Below are 20,851 nucleotides of genomic sequence, written 5' to 3' on the forward strand. Positions count from 1 at the left end.
TCTCCTCCCACTCCCTGAAGTGCTGGTGAGCTCTCCCTCTGCCTTCGAAAAGCAAAGAGCTAGCAGCCAGGCCAGGCACAAGGACAGGATGTGGGGAAGTAAGAGCCCCCACCTCAAATCGGAGCTGCAGCTGCCGGCCCACACCATAGCCACAGCAATGCCAGATCCGAGCCATGTCTGCAACCTACACCACAGCTCACAGCAATGCTGGATGCTTAATCCACTGAACAAGACCAGGGATCAAACCCTGGATACTAGTTGGGTTGGCAACCGTTGAGCCACAATGGGAACGCCCGACTTTTTTTTTTTTTTTTTTGCTTTTTTAGAGCTGCACTTGGAGCATAAGGAGGTTCCCAGGCTAGAGGTTGAATCCGAGCTACAGCTGCTGGCCTATACCACAGCCACACCAACGCAGGATCCGAGCTGCGTCTGGGACCTACACCACAGCTCATGGCAACGCTGGATCCTTAACCCACTGAGCAAGGCCAGGGATTGAACCTGAAACCTCATGGATCCTAGTCAGGTTCATTTCCACTGCATCACTACAAGAACTCCCCAACTTTTATTTTTAAGATATGTTTGTAGGAGTTCCCATTGTATTTCCCGACTAGTATCCATGAGGATGCTGGTTTTTTCCCTTGGCCTTGCTCAGTGGGTAAGGGATCTGGTGTTGCCTTGAGCTGTGGTGTAGGTCATAGATGCGGCTTGGATCCTGCATTGCTGTGGCTGTGGTGTAGGCCGGCAGCTGCAGCTCCGATTTGACCCCCAGCCTGGGAACTTCATATGCTGCAGATGCAGCCATTTAAAAAAAGAAGTATGTTTTATGTTTGGAATTAAGTTGGGTTTGACTACAAATAACAAAGATCTAACATGACAGCACCCTACAGAAGGTAAAAGTTTACTTGTTCCTCATTTAATAACAGTAATATTAGCTAAGATATGCATAATTCTCATTTTATGCCAGGCATTGTTAGCACTTTCCATGTACTAACTTGTTTGATCCTTATAATGTCCACCGACCCTGGCAGGATATCATCACCTTACCAGGTGAGGTTTTGAGGCTCAGAGGGTGAAGCCGTTTGCCAAAAGCCACATAGCTCGAGAGTGACAGAGTCAGGTTTTAAGCTGTGAGGTCTGGCTCCAGAGTCTGTGCTCTTATCCCCATGCTATTCTGTCTGACAGCAAAGGGCTCATGTGGCAGCTGCGCTCCCCCTTCTGCTCAGGGACCCAGGCTCTTTGTCCCTTGTATGGGTTCCTTAGGCCATTGTTTGCAGTAGTGGGAGTTGCACCTGGGTGTCCATCCTTGGGGGACGGATGTGTAAAGGGGTGGTGGCTTCTGCAGGGCGGGAACTAGTGGTATATACAGCAATGTAAAAGGGTCTTAGCAGGAGTTCCCGTCGTGGCTCAGTGGTTAACGAATCCAACTAGGAACCATGAGGTTGCGGGTTTGATCCCTGGCCTTGCTCAGTGGGTTAACGATCCGGCGTTGCCTGTGAGCTGTGGTGTAGGTTGCTGACTCGGCTCAGATTCCATGTTGCTGTGGCTCTGGTGTAGGCCAGTGGCTACAGCTCCAATTCGACCCCTAGCCTGGGAACCTCCATATGCCACGGGAGCGGCCCAAGAAATGGCAAAAAGGCAAAAAAAAAAAAAAAAAAGAAGGGTCTTAGCACTGAAACATGAAGCAAAAAGTAAAGGAAGATTCTGAGCTGGGTCTTAGAGCCCAGTATCATTTAATTAAATTACTAATACATATGGCTACCGCCCTCCCTCACCCCCCCCCCGCAAAAAAAAACCCCACTATGTAATGAGTGTTAGGGAAAAAAAGTATTTCTTTTTTTTTTTTTAGGGCCGCATCCACAGCATATGGAGGTTCACAGGCTAGGGGTCCAGTTGGAGCTCTCATCCCAGGCCTACACCACAGCCACAGCAACACAGGATCCGAGCCACGTCTGCAACCTACACCACAGCTCACAGGCAACGCCGAATCCTTAACTCTCTGAGTAAGGCCAGGGATCGAACCCAAGTCTTCATGGATGCTAGTCGGGTTCGTTACCCCTGAGCCACAACGGGAACTCCAAGATAGTATTTCTTGGGAGGATTTTTTGTTTGGGTTTCTCAAATGGACCGTTACATATTATCCAAAGTCTTCCATTTCTGCAGGCTTAGTATTATATTATAGAATCTTTTTGTGTGTGTGGTGGTGGTAAAAGGAAGATGTAGTCGATTGCAGCCCCCTTTTTTTCTAAAATAATGTGCATTTTTTCTTGGCTATAAAAATTATGCTTATTGTAGAAATTTTGAGTAGTAAGTCTTAAAGAAAATAAAAATTCGTATCCCTGCCACCTGGGGAATAAGCACTGTAAACCTTTGTGATGTATTTTGTCTTTCCTCTGTGCTTATATAAACACATAAATACTGTATGTACACTAGTTGAGAATATACCATAAATAATTTTGTACCTTACTCTTTTCCTTTTACACTGACGTGCTTTCCCATGTCCTTACGAATTCCTAATAAACTTCATCTAAAATAAATTATATTGCGCCTACTGTGAGCCAAGCACTGTTAGCACTTTACTTGTATTAACTGTGGACTTTTACATTGTTCCCAGGGTCATAGCTTTTCTGACAAAACACCCCATCCTCCCCAGAAGGATTTTTACAGCCCTTGGGTGTCTTATTAAAAAGCACTGTTTATACAGGATGAGAATCCGAGGGTTGTCCCAAGAAGGTCCAGTTGTAGGACTTAATAGAGTAATAATTCTCCTAAACGAAAGGGCTGGATTCTGAAGGCATTTTGTCCCTTGCCTGTGTCTCTGCAGCACCAGGGACTGCAGGGGACATCCTGTTTTCAAGACAGGGCTGCAAGGACATAAGCTGCCTCTGGCCCAGAACCCACATGTGACCTCTGACCGGCACGTGGGGCCTGGGGGTTGAGACGGCCTGGCCTGTCTTGTCCACTCTCTCTGGCAGAAGGAAACATCACAGGGCCTCTTCCTTCTTCAGGTGTTCTCCCCACTTGCATCTCAGACTCACTCCCGTCACTTAGTGTGGGGTTTCCATGAGAAGCCAAAAGAGGTCCCGTGGCTAAAGAAGCCGGGGAGATGCTGGATAAGCAAGGTTAAGGAGATTTGCTTAATGCAGAATTTCTAGTAACTTCTCAAATCCTTTTGTGTGCTGTGATTGTCGTGACTCTCCAGAATGAGGACATGTAGCGCCGCATTTCTCACCCATATTTTCCTGTGGAAGCTCTTTTTTCTTGAGTGTCCTATAGGATTGACGTCTTGCAAAACCCAGCTTAATAACTACCAACTTGGTGAAGTTCAATCCTGGAAGCTCCTGCAGGTTTGGGCTGTGGTACTTCACACACTCACTTTTTTTTTTTTTTTTTTTTCTTTTTTTTTGGGGGGGGGCCACACCTGGGGCACACGGATGTTCCCAGGCTAGGGGCCAAATTGAAGCTGCAGACGCTGGCCTACGCCACAGCAACGCGGGATCCAAGAAACATCCACGACCTACACCACAGCTCATGGCAATGTGGGATCCTTTAACCCACTGAGTAAGACCAGGGATCACACCTGCTTCCTCATGGATACTAGTCAGGTTCTTAACCCAATGAGCCACAATGGGAACTTCTCATCTTCACTTCTGAGTGGTAAGGCCATGGGTCTGCCCAAGGGGGATTCCCTCTTGAAAATGAACTTTGGAGGCTACCTGATCCCAGCCGTTCTCACCAGTGTGAGTGTGCCAGACAGTTCAGTGAATTTCTGAAATCAGAGAATTTTTCCAGACCCTCTCCAGGCGGCAGGATATAGCTCATTGAACATGAGGCCTGAAGTGTTTCTCCTCAAACTAAATGAACACATGCAGTGGGAAAGAAAGATGTGTTGGACCCATCAAAACTGGTGTGAGAAATGGCCTGTTCAGTGTCCTAATGAGATCCTCAAGGGCCTTCCTGGGACACTGGGCCCACCTGACAAGGGAGGAGGAGGGCAGGCCCCGGTCTTTGGCATCACACCAGCCCAGCTCTCTCCTGGCCTCAAAGACCCTGTTGGAATACACCAGACTCCGTCCTTCTCTCTCCACGTTTCAGAGAAGACCCCTGGACTCTCTTCCCCTTTTGTTTTACAGAAGAGGACGTGGAGAATTTCGACGTGACTAATTTGTCTCAGGACATGCTGCGAAGCATTGAAGCCGACAGCTTCTGGTGCATGAGCAAGCTGCTGGACGGGATCCAGGCAAGGCACTCTGCCCTTGCGGGCCGCCCAGGGTGGGCCTTTGGGCTCCTTCTTACTCTTCTGCGCAGACAGGGCCCCGCCCCCAGCACGGCCCCTCCCCTTTGTCGCCCATGCCGCTTGACCTCTTTCTCTTGCTGTACAGCTTTCAGAAGGCAATGGTCTAGGATCCTCTGGAGCCTCAGGAAGTCTCCCCATGGCCCTGCCCTTGTCATCAGACTGTGCCTCTCCTTTCTGCTGGGCGCCGGGGCTGGGCAGTTGGCCTCCATAGCACCAGCGCCGTTAGGTTTCCCCACGCTCTGCAGTCCTGTAAGATTCCTTTGTCCCCCCAAACGCTGGCACCAGCTTTGACAAAGACAGCTTGTGCTTTTACACATATTTCAGTGAACTCGACTGTTTGGTGTCCCTGTTCACCCTGAGCTCTGTGTCATTTGCAGGATAACTACACCTTTGCACAACCGGGGATCCAAAAGAAGGTCAAGGCCCTGGAAGAGCTCGTCAGCCGGATCGATGGTAGGTTGAGAGGAGGCATTCTCTAGCCATAGCCCAGTACCATCCTGACCCAAGCCAGTGATGTTTGTGGGTGGTCCCCTCGGCCCCCTTCCTGGCCGCAACCCTTTCCTCCAGTTCACTCTGTGCTCTTGGCAGCACCAGCTTCCCTCCACATTTCAGCAGGAAGGTGAGGTGAGAACTCTGCTGTTGGGTCACATTCTTTTTTCTCCTTCGTTTTTTGTCACCGAGTTCTATCAATCCTCCTTCAGCATCTCTTCTCAGATTCCCTCTTTCTTCTCGATTTCCCTGGCCACAGCCCTGGTCCGGCCATGCTTGGCTTTCATGGCTTCCTCCTAGAAGGATTTGCCCCCTCCATACCCTTTCCCTCTCACACACCCTCTTTCTAGGGCACTGTTCTGGTCATATCCCTCTTCTGCTCCAAAACTTCCTCCCGTGCTCTCCACTGCTTTCAGTATCAAGTCTGTGTGGTTTGGCCTTGTCCTTCATGCTGTGATGTGACTCAGGACTCCTGGGCTTGGGACAGGGTCCTCAGGTCTGGCTGATACCCCAGCAGGACTTTCCATGGCTCCCTGTGACCTCTTGGGCAGGAAATAGGAGACGTGGCTTCTGGAAGCAGAATGAGGAGCAGGAGCCTTACAGAAAGTCCTTGGCTCTGGTGTGGGTTTCTGGAGGTTAGAACTCAAGGCAATTCTGGAAGCCCTACTGTTGACTGAAGAAGCAGCTGAGGCCCAGGGAGAGAAGTCGGAATTAAGTTCCGTGAAGATCGCCTCGCGGTCTCCTGTTAAGCGGGATCTCTAGCACCAATTAACCCCACCAATTACTCTACAACTAATAAACCCCAGTTTCTGGGTTTTGGTCTCACTAAAGCATCCCCACCCACCCTCCACTCCCCCTGGAGAGATTGCATCTCTCTCTCCTTTCCGGGGTTCTCTTTCCAGGAAAACCTCCCCTGATTCCACTCACTCGTTCCATTTTCCTTTTAGGACTTAGGATTTCAGTCTTCCCAGCTTGCTTGCTTATTTACTATTTTCCCCCCATACCTTGGACATGAGATGCTTTGTTCCTCTTTGCCCTGTTGCCCTGACCCAGCAGTTAGGGCTGTGCGTGGCCCACCTCCAGCTCTCTCGCCTCCCTCCCTCGGATCCTCATCCCGTGCCTTCTAGGCTGTCTGACAGGGCAGGTTCTAGGGGGCCTGGGCTGTGGTTTTTGCCATTTGCTGGCCTGTCCTTATTTCTTCTGCCCTCATAACTACCTGATAAATAAAGGCATAGTACTTTAGGGTAGTGGTTTGTAAATATATACATCTTTATGCTTGGAATTATAGAAGTAAATCTTGCTCGTTACAAAAACTCAGACAACTCAGACAAACACAAAATAAAAAGTAAAAATCCTCCTCCTTAAATTCTAACCCCCCCCCCAAATAACCATTGTCGATAGTTACTCCTTCAAAAGTGGTATTAAGTGTGTACCACAAGCCAGGGGCTGTTGTGAGCACTCTTAGGGTCTCATTTTCTCCTCCAAACTTTCTGAGGCATGAATGATTATCCCTATTTTGTAGGTTGGGAAACGTGGCAGGGGAGTGATGGAAGAGAAAACAAGTCCCACTAAGCTGTGATGTAGAGCAGGGTTGGGTTTGTTTGTTGCTGCCTCACGGGTGGGAGTGGGAGGGAGCAGGGTCTGAATGGGGCGCATCCCTATGTCCACGGGAGAGGCCGCCCCTGAGTGGAGTCAGAGAACCTCTGTGACCGGCTGCTGGCATCCCTGCCCCCGCCATCTGTCAGGAGTGCCAAAGAGGAATCCTGGCGGTGCCAGTGGCCAAGGTGACCCCCACGTTCTTTTCCATTCTGGCTCCTTCTCTAAGTAACAAGGTCAGGCAGCCATGTGAGCTTTCTGTCTCCTGCTGTGGCTCGAGCACCCCGCAAAGGGACATCACTGGGATGTTAAAATAGCTCTGCCGCAGGCGGGGCTGGGTCAGCCACGCGCCGCTGCTGTGAGGTGGGGAGTCAGACACGAAGGATAGTCAGCTGCCAGGGTGGCCCCTCTGCATCTGACCTCCTCAGTGGGGCCGGGGTGCACAGGGAGGGGTGTGTGAAAAGACATGGAAACGGCCTTTTTGGCTCGTGAGACTGATCCCTTAGGTTGCGCTCGGGGGCCAATGACACTTGCTGTTTCAGAGCAGGTACATAATCACTTCAGGAGGTACGAGGTCGAATACCTACAGTTTGCTTTCCGTTGGATGAACAACCTGCTCATGCGGGAGCTCCCCCTTCGCTGCACCATCCGCCTGTGGGACACATACCAGGTAAGAGAAGACCCCCCCCCCACCGCCCGCCCTTCCCTCGCCAGGCCGCCCCGAGCGCCCAGCCCCGTGCAATGCAGGGCTCAGAAGTTCCCCCCTTCCTTCCTTCCCCTGTGTCTGCCATAGCCTCAGGCGTGGGGCGTCTGCACCTCACGGAAGGATTGGACCCGAGGGCGTGGAGCCAGCTCTGGGTCAGGACTTGCAGACCTGACTCTGTTTTTCCCTTCCCAGTCCGAACCAGAAGGGTTCTCCCACTTTCATCTCTACGTGTGTGCAGCTTTCTTGATCAAGTGGAGGAAAGAGATCTTGGACGAGGAGGACTTTCAGGTGAGTGGCCCGGACCTCAGCCTGGGCTGCAGGGGAGCGTCAGAGTGGGAGTTACCCGGCGAGTGGGGCCCTGTAGATAGAAGGTACCTGGCTGGGAAGAGGAAGGGAGAAAGGACGCTCAGAAGAGGTTGCCCTCCCAGTTGGTAGGAGCCAGTGGGGCCCAGATAGTGCTGGGCGGGTCTAAGAGACCTTCGGGTCATCGCCCACAAGACATCGTAGTTGAATGTCTGCCACGTTCTGGGCGCCGTTGCCGGAGTGAGATCCACTGGAAGTAAAACACACATCTCTTCTGTAGAGCTTCCATGCTAACTGGGGAGAGACTAGAGTAAACAGAAGCATGGTAAGTCGTAAGTTAAAAAGAATAGTAGAAGGCAATACATTTTTTTGGAAAAAAAGTAGAGCAGGATAAAGGGATTATGAGGTGGTCAGGAAGGGACAGGTCACAGTTCAAATAAAGCAGAGGCTGGATAAAGGAGGTGACACTTGGGAAAGGCTGGGGGCAGGTGAGGGTATGAGACATGTGGACACCTGGGGGGAAAGCGTCCAGGCAGCAGGAAGCACCCTGCAAAGGTCGTAAGGTCACCATGTGCCTGGGCTTTGTGGAACCATGATGGTGGCCAGTGTGGCCTGGAGCAGAGTGGCCCAAGGGAAGAGTGGAAGAGGTGAGGCCAGAAGAGTCACAAGGGACCCAGATCATGAAGACCTCATAGCCAGAGTAAGGACTTGGGGTTTTCTCTGTGTGGAAGGGGAGCCGTGAGACATCTTGAGCAACGGAGGGGATGGTCTGCTCGGGGTTTCAGAGGATGCTCTGGCTTCTGTGTAGCCTGCAGGTGTGGGCAAGGGTGGAGGCAGGGAGGCCATCCAGGAGGCCTCCAGGTGAGGCCTGAGGCTGGAGTGGGAGGGAGGTGTGACATGTGGCCTCATCTTGGATATGTTCTGTCAGTAGAGCCAGCAGCGATTCCTGAGGAATTGGGTGTGGAGGATGACCAGGGACGAGTCAGGGTGACTTCAGTTTGTGAGAAGGCTGCAGGAGAAGCAGGTTAACGGACAGAGGTCAGGAGGTCATCTTGGGGTGTGTAGTATTTTAAATGCCATTAGACGTGGCTGGGTAGAATAAATCTTGAGTCTGGAATTAAAAGTGAGAAGGCTGGGCTGGACATTTAGGTTTAGGAGCCTTCAGCTTGGGGGTCCTTGAAGCCAGGGTGAGCTCCTGAGGAGCTATGAGCGGACAGAGTGAGGAGGGCCCAAGGCACCCTCCGCACAGGAGGCCACGGAAGAGAGGTGAGGAGCAAGGTGGGCACGCCGCATCCTGGAAGCCTGGGGTGGGGACGGGAATGTGTCAGTGATGTGTCAGGTGGTGGGAGGCCCAGGAGAGGGGACAGGGAGTGGGGATTGAGAGAGACGGCAGGCGCCGAGGTCTGCAGAGAGAGGCCTGGGCGTGGTTCCTGGTCATGAGGACGGCAGTGGGCTCTGTGCTTTGCTGAACTGAGGGATGGTTTGTTTGTTTTAAGGGGCGTGTATTTGTTTTAAAAGTGGGAGCGGGGGAAGCCAGAGAAGGTGGATGCTTTTCTGAGTTCTGGCTATTACCCTGGGTGTTCTCTAGAGCAGCAGCACCCCGCATGGCCCTGGGCAGACCCACTCTGTAATTGGTGCTTTCAGCTGATAGATGGAAAGGCAGGAAGGACTGACTTGCCCAAGGAAGGGCTTCAGAAGAAAGGGGCAAAGGGGGTCTCTGAGTAGGCGCTAGCTGTGGGGCCGAGGCTGCGGGCAGCGGGTAGAGAGCATTGGCTTCTGCCAGCCAGCAGAGTGTGTGATACCCTGGGACAGATGAGGACAAGGGGCTGGACTGGCCATGTGCATCGTGAGCTATCACTTTAGATAACATGGTTGAGGTGGAGCATGAGGTCTAATTGGTTTTCACGAGCCAGGCACAGAGGGCCTTGTCATGTGTAATAAAAGTGCCTCCCAGATTAGCTCAGGGAGGTGAAGGTGATTCCCAGGTGGCTTTCAGCAATTCACAGTGTCAGCAGAGCATAGGACAATAGTCTGTGACTTTAGGAGTCTCCTTGTGGTACACTGGGTTAAGGATCGGGCATCGTCACTGCAGTGGCCCAGGTCTGATCCCTGGCCCGGGCGCAGCCAAAAACCAAAAACAAACAAAAAATAGTCTATGACTTTAAAACTTTGCTAGACATTGAGGTATTCTTTACTGGGTAGCATCTTTGATTATCCGATGGGATTTGAGGTCTTTCTGCAGCAACCCATAGAATAACAATGGGACTCTTTTCTCCCTTCAAGCCACATATTTTAAAGTTTCGTCTCGATTCCTTTTTTTTAACTTTTTATTTTGAAATAATTTTACACTTATAAAAATGTTAATATCAACTTAATATTTACATCTTTTTTTTTTTTTTTTTTCTGTCTTTTTGCCATTTCTTGGGCCGCTCCTGCGGCATATGGAGGTTCCCAGGCTAGGGATCGAATTGGAGCTGTAGCTGCCGGCTTGCACCAAAGCCACAGCAACGCGAGATCCGAGCCTCATCTGCGACCTACACCACAGCTCACGGCAACTCTGGATTGTTAACCCACTGAACAAGGGCAGGGACCGAACCCGCAACCTCATGGTTCCTAGTCAGATTCATTAACCACTGCGCCACAACGGGAACTCCAATATTTACATCTTAAACACCATGCTGCAATTAACCAACCAGGAATTTTGTTGTGATATAGTGTTATTCATTTACAGTCTTTGAGTTTTACCAGTTTCTCCATTAATGTCCTTTTTCTGGACCAGGCTTCTCATCTTTGTTCTCCATGACGAAGAAAATTTTCAAAATTTTTGAAGAGGTGGTTAATTAGCTTGTAGAATGTTCCTTACTTTGGAGTTGCCTTACTCGTGGTGCAGTTGAGGGTCATCCTTTTCTTTCTTTTTTTTTTTTTTTTCTTTTTTTGTCTTTTGTCTTTTTTGTTGTTGTTGCTATTTCTTGGACCGCTCCCGAGGCATATGGAGGTTCCCAGGCTAGGGGTTGAGTCGGAGCTGTAGCCACCGGCCTATGCCAGAGCCACAGCAACGCAGGATCCGAGCCGCGTCTGCAACCTACACCACAGCTCACGGCAACACCGGATCGTTAACCCACTGAGCAAGGGCAGGGACCGAACCCGCAACCTCATGGTTCCTAGTCGGATTCGTTAACCACTTAACCACTGCGCCACGACAGGAACTCCCAGGGTCATCCTTTTCAAAGTGAAGAAACCACAGAGGTGATGTGCCATCCCGGAGACCGTCTTGTCCAGTCATCACTGCTGCCCTGACTGCTTGGTGTAGGCGGGTCTACCAGGCTTCTCCACTGTACAGTTGCTTTTTAACCCTAGGTAATTAATAAGTATCTTCAGGCGTTCCCATCATGGCTCAGCGGTTAGCAAGCCCGACTAGCATCCATGAGGACACGGGTTTGATCCCTGGCCTCACTCAGTGGGTTAAGGATCTGGTGTTGCTGTGGCATAGGCCAGCAGCTGCAGTTCCAATTGGACCCCTAGACTGGGAACCTCCAAATGTCATGGGTGTGGCGCTAAAAGGCAAAAAGACAAAAGAATGAAATAAGTATTTTCTGGGGAGACACTGAAATTTCTTTGTATTTATTTATGTATTTATTGGCCGAGCTTGCAGAATGTTAAAGTTCCTGGGCCAGTGATCCAACCCAAGCCACAGCAGTGACAATGCCGAATCTTTAACCACTAGGTCATTAGGCAACTCCAACACCGTCATTATTTATTTTTTTCTGTTCACATTGTCCCAGCTTTGGCCCTTGGGTGCTCCTGTAAGTCGACTCCTTTGACTCCATTATCTTTAAAGCATTTCTTTACTTTCTGACACCACAAAATGATCCCAGCTTATCTTTTTTTTTTTTGCCCCAACGTTGGAATCAACCACTTCCCCAAGGATCCCCAGTTAAGCTAGTTTTTTGCCACTAAAATATATTTAAAGGTGTCATGATGATTTTGGAAATAAGGTTGTAAGACAGCATTTGCATGAAGTTCAAAAAGAGACGAAATTAATTGAGGGTTTAGGTCAGGTCAGCGGTTGCAAAGAGAGTATCAACTGGGGAGGGATGTGAGTCTTTTGGGCACAGGAAATGTTCTCCATCTTGGTCTGGGTGGTGGTTACTTATGTAGAAAGTCATCCCGCTGTACACTTTCGATTTGTGTACCTGTATGCAAGTTATGCCACATTAAAAGTAATTTAAAGAAACGACAGGAGAGCTCTTGATAGGAGAAGAGCACGTAGTTCACTTTGTCATGAGGCCACTGATGGTGGGATGGGGAGTCCCCGCTGTCCAGTGGTTAGGACTCGGCACTCTGACCGCTTCGGCCTGGGGTCAATCCCTGGTCTGGGAACTGAGATCCCACATCAAGCCACTGCACACCACGGCCAAAAAGAAAGAATAATTTATGTTAAAGAAAAGAAAAATTTAGAACAAAGTAACCCACAGGAAGCCTGAAAACTGTTCAACTATGACATAATAGATCGAGGAAATTATTACCTCCGTTTCACAGTAAAATTAATCAGTTCTTCCAGATTTCCTTCAAACAGCCTTTTCTGTGATTTCTCTTGTTTTCATTCCTTCTCCATCATGCTCTGCTTCTCTCCTTGTTACTTGAGACAAGCAGGCCGTAGTACAGTGGTTATGAACAGAAGCCCGGGTTCACGTCCCACCCAAGCACTACTCTGTGACCTTGGGCAAGTTCCTTAACCTCTGTGCCTCCAGTTCCTCATCTGTAAAATGGAGATAATAATTTCCTAGATACATTATTTTATGTAAGTCAGAATAGCCACCTAAGTAAATGCCTGGTCACCTACAGCTTGAGAAGTCCCCTTGGGAAAAGAACAAGGGACCTCACAGAGATGTCTGGGTAGGTGCCAGGAAGCCCTCAGATGGCTCAGAAGTGATGTTGAGAAGCTCTGTACAGGGAACTCCAAGACTGATATTCAAAGTTCCTTTAAATACATAAAAAGGGCACTGAACTGGCAAGGGAGTTGGTAGGACCAGCTGATGCTCTAAACCAGAGTAGCACCTGGTGTCAGAATCCTTTGCTTTCATCTTGTAGAAGAAAACCTTGGCGAGATTTCCTGTCACCCTGAAAGTGACTTTTGTGGAGACAGGTCAGAGTTAGTCAATGAAATAGCACTAAGCCTAGGGGATGTTCCAGGCCTAAATAACAAACCGAATGTAAATAAATCCCCTGAGCCAGATGGCTTCCACCCACCACTTGTGCAGGAACTCAAGCCTAGGATTGTGGAACGTTGCCCAAACGTAGGCCCCATCTTCACAGGGATCCAGTAAATTGCCAGCTTGAGTCCTGTCCTGAAGAAGGGTTCAGAGGCAACCCTGGGAACTAGAGATCTTCCACGATGAGCAAGCTGGCAGGGGTGCAGCTCTGCAACACGTAAACAAAACAGGGGAAACTTGCTAAACCTATGAGGTGTGTGGACTCCAGGGGCCTATGAATAAGTTTGACTCTGAGAAAATTTACATACAAGGACATGTTTTTGAAAGTAATTGAAACCAAGGGAAGTGTTTTGCTACCTCGCTGATTCTCAAAACAAGAGAAATTTATTTCAAAATACTTATTTGAGGGAGTTCCTGTTGTGGCTTAGTGATAATAAACCTGACTAGTATCCACGAGGACGCAGATTCGATCCCCAGCCTCACTCAGTGGGTTAAGGACCCAGCATTGCTGTGAGCTGTGTAGGCCGGCAGCTACAGCTCCGATTTGACCCCTCTAGCCTGAGAACTTCCATATGCTGCTAGTGCAGCCCTAAAAAGACAAAAAAGAAAAAAGAAAAAAAAAAAAAAAAAAAAAAACGCCTTATTTGACTAGGAAAGTATTTTTACATGTCTGAGTACACTACTTTTGCAAAGAATGTTCTGGTATTGCTAGGTGATTCTGCACACAGTATAAATGTTTAATAGTATATAATGTGAACTTTTAAGTTCCTTTACTATTAATTATTACACGTGCTATGTTTTTTGTTTTTTGTTTTTTGCTTTTTAGGGCCGCTCCCATGGCCTGTGAAAGTTCCCAGGCTATGGGTCGCATCAGAGCTACAGCTGCCGGCCTACACCACAGCCACAGCAACGTGGGATCTGAGCCAAGTCTGTGATCTACACCACAGCTCACGGAAATGCCAGATCCTTAACCTCCTCAGCGAGCCAGGGATGGAACCCACAACCTTGTAGTTCCTGGTTGGATTTGTTTCTGCTGCGCCACACGGGAACTCCTACACGTGCTATGTTTGATTGTTCTTGGCCCTTATCCAAGTAGAATTAATCAGCTTTTCCAGACTTCCTTATGACTTCTCTTTTCATTTCTTCTCCATCACACCCCGCTTCTCTTCTTACTCCAGGCATGCGGTATATAGTTTAGTGGTTGTGAGCAGAAACTGTAGAACATGATTGCCTGGGTTCACATCTCAACCCAGCACTGCTCTGTGACTCCAGGCAAGTCCCTTGACCTCTGTGCCTCAGTTTCCTTGTCTGTAAAGTGGAGGTAATAATGTGTGCCTCGCAGAGTTGATGAGAGGGTTCAATGTGGTAATACAGAGTGCATGTACAGAACCTCATCTAATGAGCAATGAACACTCAATAAATGATAACTACCGTTGTGATGATCATCCTTCATGGTCCTCCTCTTCCTCGGCGATTCTTTCATCTGTGGACCTTCTTACAGCGCTGTGTGGGAGGTGCAGTTCCAGGGCATAGCCACCAGGTGGCAGAATGGTTCCTCACACCTAAGCCTCACTGCCTTGGGGGAGCAGGGAGGTAATTTGGTCAGGGGCAGAATTATTTCAAGGCTTCTGATAGGTTTCTAGCAAGACTGAAAGAATTGAAAACTACAGGTAGATGCTGTCTTAGCAAAGACTATTCTAGAGAGATCACCCCTTCGTTGGTTGTTCTTGCTTATCAATTATGTGTTTATAACCATTATAGAAAAACTAGAAAAAAAAACAGTAAAAAAAACCAAAAAGTACCTGAAATCTTACCATGATATATCTCCAAGACGTTTGGCCATGCAAATTTATATGAATAAATACGTATTGTATGTACATAACCATTAATGGAAACATTTTATATACTTTGTAACATCTTTTTATCACTTACAAAATATAGTGGATGTTCTATAATATCAAAAAGTATAGATCCAGGAGTTCCTGGTCATGGTGTAGTGGTTAACGAATCTGACTAGGAACCATGAGGTTTTGTGTTTGATCCCTGGCCTCGCTCAGTGGGTTAAGAATCCGGCATTGCCCTGAGCTGTGGTGTAGGTCGCCACCGCAGCTCAGATCCCATGTAGCTGTGGCTCTGGCGTAATTTCTCCCATTTTTGTATTTTTTGCACATTACATGAGTACATGTTTGTGCAAAAATTGTAAAAACATTAAAATAATAAGTTGGATGCAGGGTATTCCATTTTACAGATCTGTCTTTATGTAATGAAAGGTCACTCAGTGTGACATCTAGAGGTTCCCTTCCTTGGGACCTTGCTATTAGACCTGCATCCCAAGAGTGCTTTTATTCCTTCAAGGGCCTTTTAATCCTTCTAAAGGTTACCCCAAACCTGGTTGCCTTCTATAATCACTGAAGGCGTTTGTGAAAGTTGTGGGCCGTGGGGGTCCCATCCCAGGTCTTTAGAATCCCAAACTCTAGGAATGAGGCTTAGGCCCATGTATTTCTGAGAGTTACTGTCATCGATTCAGCTCTTGCAGCCTGGTTAGAACCACTTACAGTGATGCCAAGGGGACCATCACTTGAAGCCCTCCATCTCACTGAGGCTCCAGGGCCCTGGAATCTTCTTGCTTATGTTCTGGATGAGGTTACGAGTATCATTCCTTCCACACCCCTTCCATCGATGGCAGGAGCTGGCTCTGGGTCAGTGAAATATGTCCTCAAGAAATAGAATTGCACTTTAACCTCACCCAGCAAGTGGATTGAAAGTGGCAATGAAATTCTGTGCCAACAAAAGCAATTTGTACAAAAAAGGAAAGCTTTCTAATGAATGAATAAAGCTTAAAAAAAATTTTTTTTTCCCCCGGGGCTGCACCTGCAGCTAGGGGTCTAGTTGGAGCTATAGCTGCTGGCGGAGCTGTAGCTGCTGGCCTACACCACAGCGATAGCAACTCGGGATCCGAGCTGAGTCTTTGACCTACAGATTCACACAACAACGCCAGATCCTTAACCCACTGACCAAGGCCAGGGATCGAACCTGAAACGTCATGGTTCCTAGTCGATTCGTTAGCCACTGAGCCATGACAGGAATTCCAATAAAGCTTAAAATTTTAATGTTAGTGTTTTTAGGGTTTTTTGTTTGTTTGTTTTTGTTTGTTTTTTGCCTTTTCTAGGGCCACTCCCTTGGCATATGGAGGTTCCCGGGCTAGGGGTCTAATTAGAGCTGTAGCCACCGACCTATGCCAGAGCTACAGCAACTTGGGATCTGAGCCGTGTCTGCAACCTACACCACAGCTCACGGCAACACCAGATCCTTGACCCACTGAGCAAGGCCAGGGATCGAACCCGCAACCCCATGGTTCCCAGTCAGATTCGTTATCCATTGCGCCACCAGGGGAACTCCTAATGTTAGTGTTAATGTGGACCCTTAGTTGTTACACTAGACTCTGAAGGAAAGTTTAAGAGTTTTTGCTGATCGTGGTGTGGATGGAGAGAAGGGCAAGTTACAAAAGCCAAGGGGCTTGAATCTAAGGTCCATGTTTAGAAGTCAGGGGATCCCTAGACATTCATGGAAAAATAATTAGTTTTATTTTCAGTGACCCCTAAGTTAGCTTGTCCTTCAATAATGAATGTAGGCAACAAAGCACAGTATTAGCAGTACCTGGCCTTGTCACTAATTGCAAGTATTTTCATATCCTTTTAAGTTGTTATAGATATCTCAAAACGTTTCTGTTAATTACTTCTTTGAAATTGTGGTGGTTAATCTGCCATTAGATATTTTTATAGAATATGTTAATAAATTGCATGTATGATAATATCACAATTTGTTTTTAAAACATTTTGAGAACTACGTTTCAACTTATCTGGTCTCCTTTGTGATACTGTGTGTTTTATGTATTTAAAACTATTGTTCCAGAGAGTTCCCAACATGGCTCAGTGGAAATGAATCTGACTAGTATACATGAGAACAATGGTTAACGAATCTGACTAGGAACGATGAGATTGCAGGTTCGATCCTTGCCCTTGCTCAGTGGGTTAAGGATCTGGCGTTGCCATGAGCTGTGGTGTAGGTCACAGACACGTCTTGGATCCCTCGTTGCTGTGGCTGTGGTGTAGGCCGGCAGCTGTAGCTCCAATTGAACCCCTAGCCTGGGAACCTCCATATGCCATGAGTGCAGCCCTAAAAAGCAAAAAAAAAAAAAAAAAAAAAAAACCTATTATTCCAAGAAGGCATCCGTAGACTTCATCAGACAGCCAAAGAGCCTGAGGTACAGACAGGTTAAGACCTGGGTAACAGAGAGTCTGCCAAACCTAGAGCAGAAGTTGACTCCCTGGGGAGGATGCTGCTCAGTGGGTTAAGGATCCAGCGTTGCCGTGAGCCATGGAGTAGGTCGCAGATGTGGCTCAGATTCCGCGTTGCTGTGACATAGGCCAGCGGCTACGGCTCTGATTCAACCCCTAGCCAGTGGCCCTGAAAAGACAAATGACCAAAAAAGAAAGAAAGAAACTGAGGTGGGTGTAGGACTGAGACCAAGACAGAACCCAAGGAGACTTGGTACTGTGAGAAATGAGTGCTCCAGAGATGTTCAGAGCACCCAAGAGCGGGGGTTTTTTGGCCACCCCGTGGCATGTAGAGTGTCCGGGCCAGGGATCAAATCTGAGCAGCAGTTGCACCATCGCCCAGTCCTTTAACCCACAGTGCTGGGCCAAGGATGGAACCTGTGTCCTGGTGCTGCAGCCAATCCCATTGCACCACAGCAGGAACTCCAAAAGCAGGATTTTTAAAAACAGTGTTAGCATCTGAATGTTTGTTGACTGGCTGAGTGAGGGGTCTAGTTGAGTGCATTTCAGTAACAGTGATGTGATGGGAGGGGTGTTTACCTGGAGAGTGTGGGAAGGAGGGAACTGGAGGCCTGCATCCCTGGGTGGGGAGCGTATGGGTGTGTAGAGAAACACGCTGCCTGGTCGCTTTCTCTTTGTGCTCTTCCCGTGGGTTCACCACCATTTTGCCTTAGGGCTTCTTTTCTCAGGCTCGGACACTTTCAGGAAAGGGGTCCCAGTGGACACAGTTGCTTAATGAGAGTGTTCTGTGCAGGTAGAGAGCCAAGGAAATGAGCATCTTTCTGGAATGCAGTTTCTAGACGAGCCTTATTACTACCTTTCCAATCAATGTTCATGCCCTTTGACACGGTAATTTCATTCCTAGGAATTTAACCCAAGGAAATAATCTAAAATATGGCTTTATGCACAGTGATGTTCATTCTGATTTCATTATCGTGAAAAACCAGAAATGATTAAATGCTCAAAGAGGAAGATGTAGAGTAAATTGTGGTACATCTGCATCATGGAAAAATTTTTGGCCATTGAAAATGTCTACAAGGAGTTTGTAATATTAGAGGAAATGCTTATGATAAATGCTGTAACAAATTCAAAATTATTTAGAGAACACCTTTCAGCCACGTAAAATGTGCTGGAAAAGGACTGAAAGTGATACCGAAAGATGATGCCGGAATCTGGGTTCTTGTTCACAGTGGTCGAAGAATGAACTCCGCGAACACACAGGCAGCAAGCAATCAGATAGCTCCCAGGGTTACTGGGAGTGGGGAGAAGAGCCCCCCCCCCCCTCTATTGTCCTATAGGGGTTTTTATTCCTTAAAGTTGGTGGTGGGGGGGTACTGACGTGAGGTCCAGAGAGATGTAGTCTTCTCCCCATACGTTCCTAGGGTGGAAATGTCCTATTAGTCCCTTAGTTTCTTTGTCCTTTTCTTCCCGTAAACTGAGTCACAGGGCATTAGGGATTAATGTCCCTCTGGACGTAGGTACACTCCCTAAAGTAAACAAGGCCTGTGGGGATGTTACCCCCTGGAGCCCTTCAGCCACAAACGGTAATCAATGGCCATATCAAAGAATGCATCGAAGCCCAAGACCTGAGTTAATATTCTGCCTCAAAAGGATACATGCCAAAATGTTTAAAAGTGGCTTCCTCTTGATTATGAAATTAAGGATAATTTACATTTTGCTTTTTTACTTTTTACAAAGTACACAAAACTTCCACAAACTGTTTATTACTCATGAAAAAAAAAAAGGTTCTGTCCCACAAGTAATATACAAAGGCTTTATTATAATAATTAAAGAAGAGGCTCAAAAGATACAGAAATATGAGAAAAAGTGAAAGTCTCCCATCCCTAAAGTTACCCACTGTTAGCAGTTTTACCACCTAACTTTCTAAAATGTTTATGTCCATATGTGCATATACAAATGCATAGTTGTTTTTTCTTTTACCTAAGTGGGATCGTACTGTGGTTATTTTTCTGCCATTTGCTTCCCACCCCCGCCAAAAAATGTCTTTGATATCTTTGCACATTGGCAATGCAGCCCTGCTTCATTTTCTAGGTGCTGCCTTGTACTTCATGACATGGAAAACTGGTTTATCAAACCATGCCCACTGAGGGACACTTCCCTAGTGTCCTTTCCCCCACTGTTTGAAGCAGTGACAAGGTACAGGAGTACAGAAGTCACTGCACAGGAGAGTGACTCTTTCCCCAGGAGAGGGATGGAGAAGTGGAGATGCTGGATCAGAGACCATGTGCATGTCTGATTTTGATGGATAGGGCCTCCCGTGTTTGTTAAGATGAGGGAAACTTGTCTCCTGAAACCAAGACCTGAGCATAACAAAAACAAAACAAAATAGTTTTTTTACGTCTCTTCAATTAATAGCCAAAGTATGAGAGTCCAGGGCTGACATTATGGCACCAGAGTGGCAGGAACTTGTATTCCTTCCATTTTGTTGCTGTCAGCTTCAGCACAGGGCTTTAACCTTATGGTCGAAGAGGACTGCTTCCATCCCTCCATTCATATCCATCTTCTAGAAAGGGGAGAAGGAGTTCAGAGGAAAACCGGGAGTTGCACTGTCTCCAACACTGGCCGGAACCTAATCATACTGGCCATACATAGCAGTGATGTGCACAGCGGCACCTACCCAGCTACATTTCTGTTACCAAAGGAAGAATTTTTGCAAAAAAAAAAAAAATTGCAAAATCTCTACACTGAAAACTGCAAAACGTTGCAAAGACAAAGTGATAGCGTGCTGGTGGGCTATTGGTATTCTGTGCTTTACCTATTCGCATCTGTTTTTTCTATTTGGTTGTTTTCCTTTTTTTCTTACTGATTCGTAGGCACTCCTTTTATCATAATGGATATTAACCTTTTGTCTTTTATAAGTGCTAAATTTTCTTACAGTCAGCTTCTTACATTTTAACCTTGTTTTTGTGCCTCTTGACATATCAAGCTTTCAAAGTCACATCAAATCTGTCAGTCTCTCTTTTAAGTCTCTGGGTTTTATCTTGCTACTATTGCTTTTATAATCAGAAAAATTAAGAATATCTAGTTCAGAAAGAGAGACAGAACATAGAGCAGGAGCACCAGCGTGAGTAACTAAATTACGGAGACAACCACTCATTTTTTATTCTAATATCCTCCTTAATAACCTCTCTCCATGGAGCTGTTTGAGCAACTGGGGCTCTGAAAACTGAATAGGCTTTAGATAGGTAGAGGTGAAAAGGAGGTGTTCCAAGTGAAAGGAACAACCTAAATTAAACCCTGGAGGCACACATAAACCTGGCTGGATGAGGCATGTATGTTGGGGATGATGAGAGATAAGCTGGACAGGTAGGTTGAGGACAGTCTTTGGAGAATAGGGCAGAGGATAAATACAGTGATTCCAAGTGAACATTGGGGTTTAGGAGAAAGATGTCAACTGCAAAGGGATATGCAACAGTCTTATCAATAAAGGATTTTGGTTTTCTTTTTAATTAAGGAAACAAGGAAATCTAGTAAAAGGGAATAGTTAGTAAACTAGAGTATAGCCACATGATGGAATACTAACATTGAGAATAAGCTTTTTTGGTTGTTGTTTGTTGTTGTTGTTGTTGTTTTGTCTTTTTAGGACGTTCCCAGGCTAGGAGTTGAATCAGAGTTGTAGCCACCGGCCTATGCCAGAGCCACAGCAACTCAGGATCCAAGCCGCGTCTGCAACCTACACCACAGCTCACGGCAACACCGGATCCTTAACCCAGTGAGCAAGGCTAGGGGTCGAACCCAGAACTTCACGGTTCCTAGTCAGATTCATCAACCACTGTGCCACGACGGGAACTCCAAGAGAATAAGCTTTTTGAAGGCTGAGTGGAAAAACACAAAAATTATAGTTAAAAAAGATGATTAAAAACTCGTGAGGTCATGATTATGATTACAACTA

At 47.2% G+C, this 20,851-nt stretch overlaps 1 protein-coding gene and 1 long non-coding RNA gene across 2 annotated transcripts in view; one reads left to right on the top strand and one right to left on the bottom strand.

Annotated features, from left to right (window-relative positions):
* The window catches only part of TBC1D22B (TBC1 domain family member 22B), a 74,741-nt gene that overhangs the window by 50,641 nt on the left and 3,249 nt on the right, over window positions 1–20,851 (top strand). Inside the window, exons 9-12 of the mRNA XM_003128372.5 lie at window positions 4,131–4,237; window positions 4,672–4,747; window positions 6,922–7,049; window positions 7,278–7,373. Of these exons, the coding sequence (XP_003128420.4) occupies window positions 4,131–4,237; window positions 4,672–4,747; window positions 6,922–7,049; window positions 7,278–7,373 (407 nt within the window). The remainder of the gene's footprint in view (window positions 1–4,130; window positions 4,238–4,671; window positions 4,748–6,921; window positions 7,050–7,277; window positions 7,374–20,851) is intronic.
* On the bottom strand, window positions 9,824–14,403 carry LOC146401526 (uncharacterized). Its single transcript, XR_014810073.1, has 2 exons — window positions 10,920–14,403; window positions 9,824–10,365 (listed from the first exon to the last, which is right to left on the bottom strand). It is a non-coding gene; the product is annotated as an uncharacterized LOC146401526 (long non-coding RNA).

The sequence above is a fragment of the Sus scrofa genome, chromosome 7 (genome assembly GCF_054392235.1).
Source record: "Sus scrofa isolate SSC_HxYL_T2T_F1_AM1 chromosome 7, Sscrofa_HxYL_maternal_Yorkshire_Landrace_v2.0, whole genome shotgun sequence".
Taxonomy (NCBI): Eukaryota; Metazoa; Chordata; class Mammalia; order Artiodactyla; family Suidae; genus Sus; species Sus scrofa.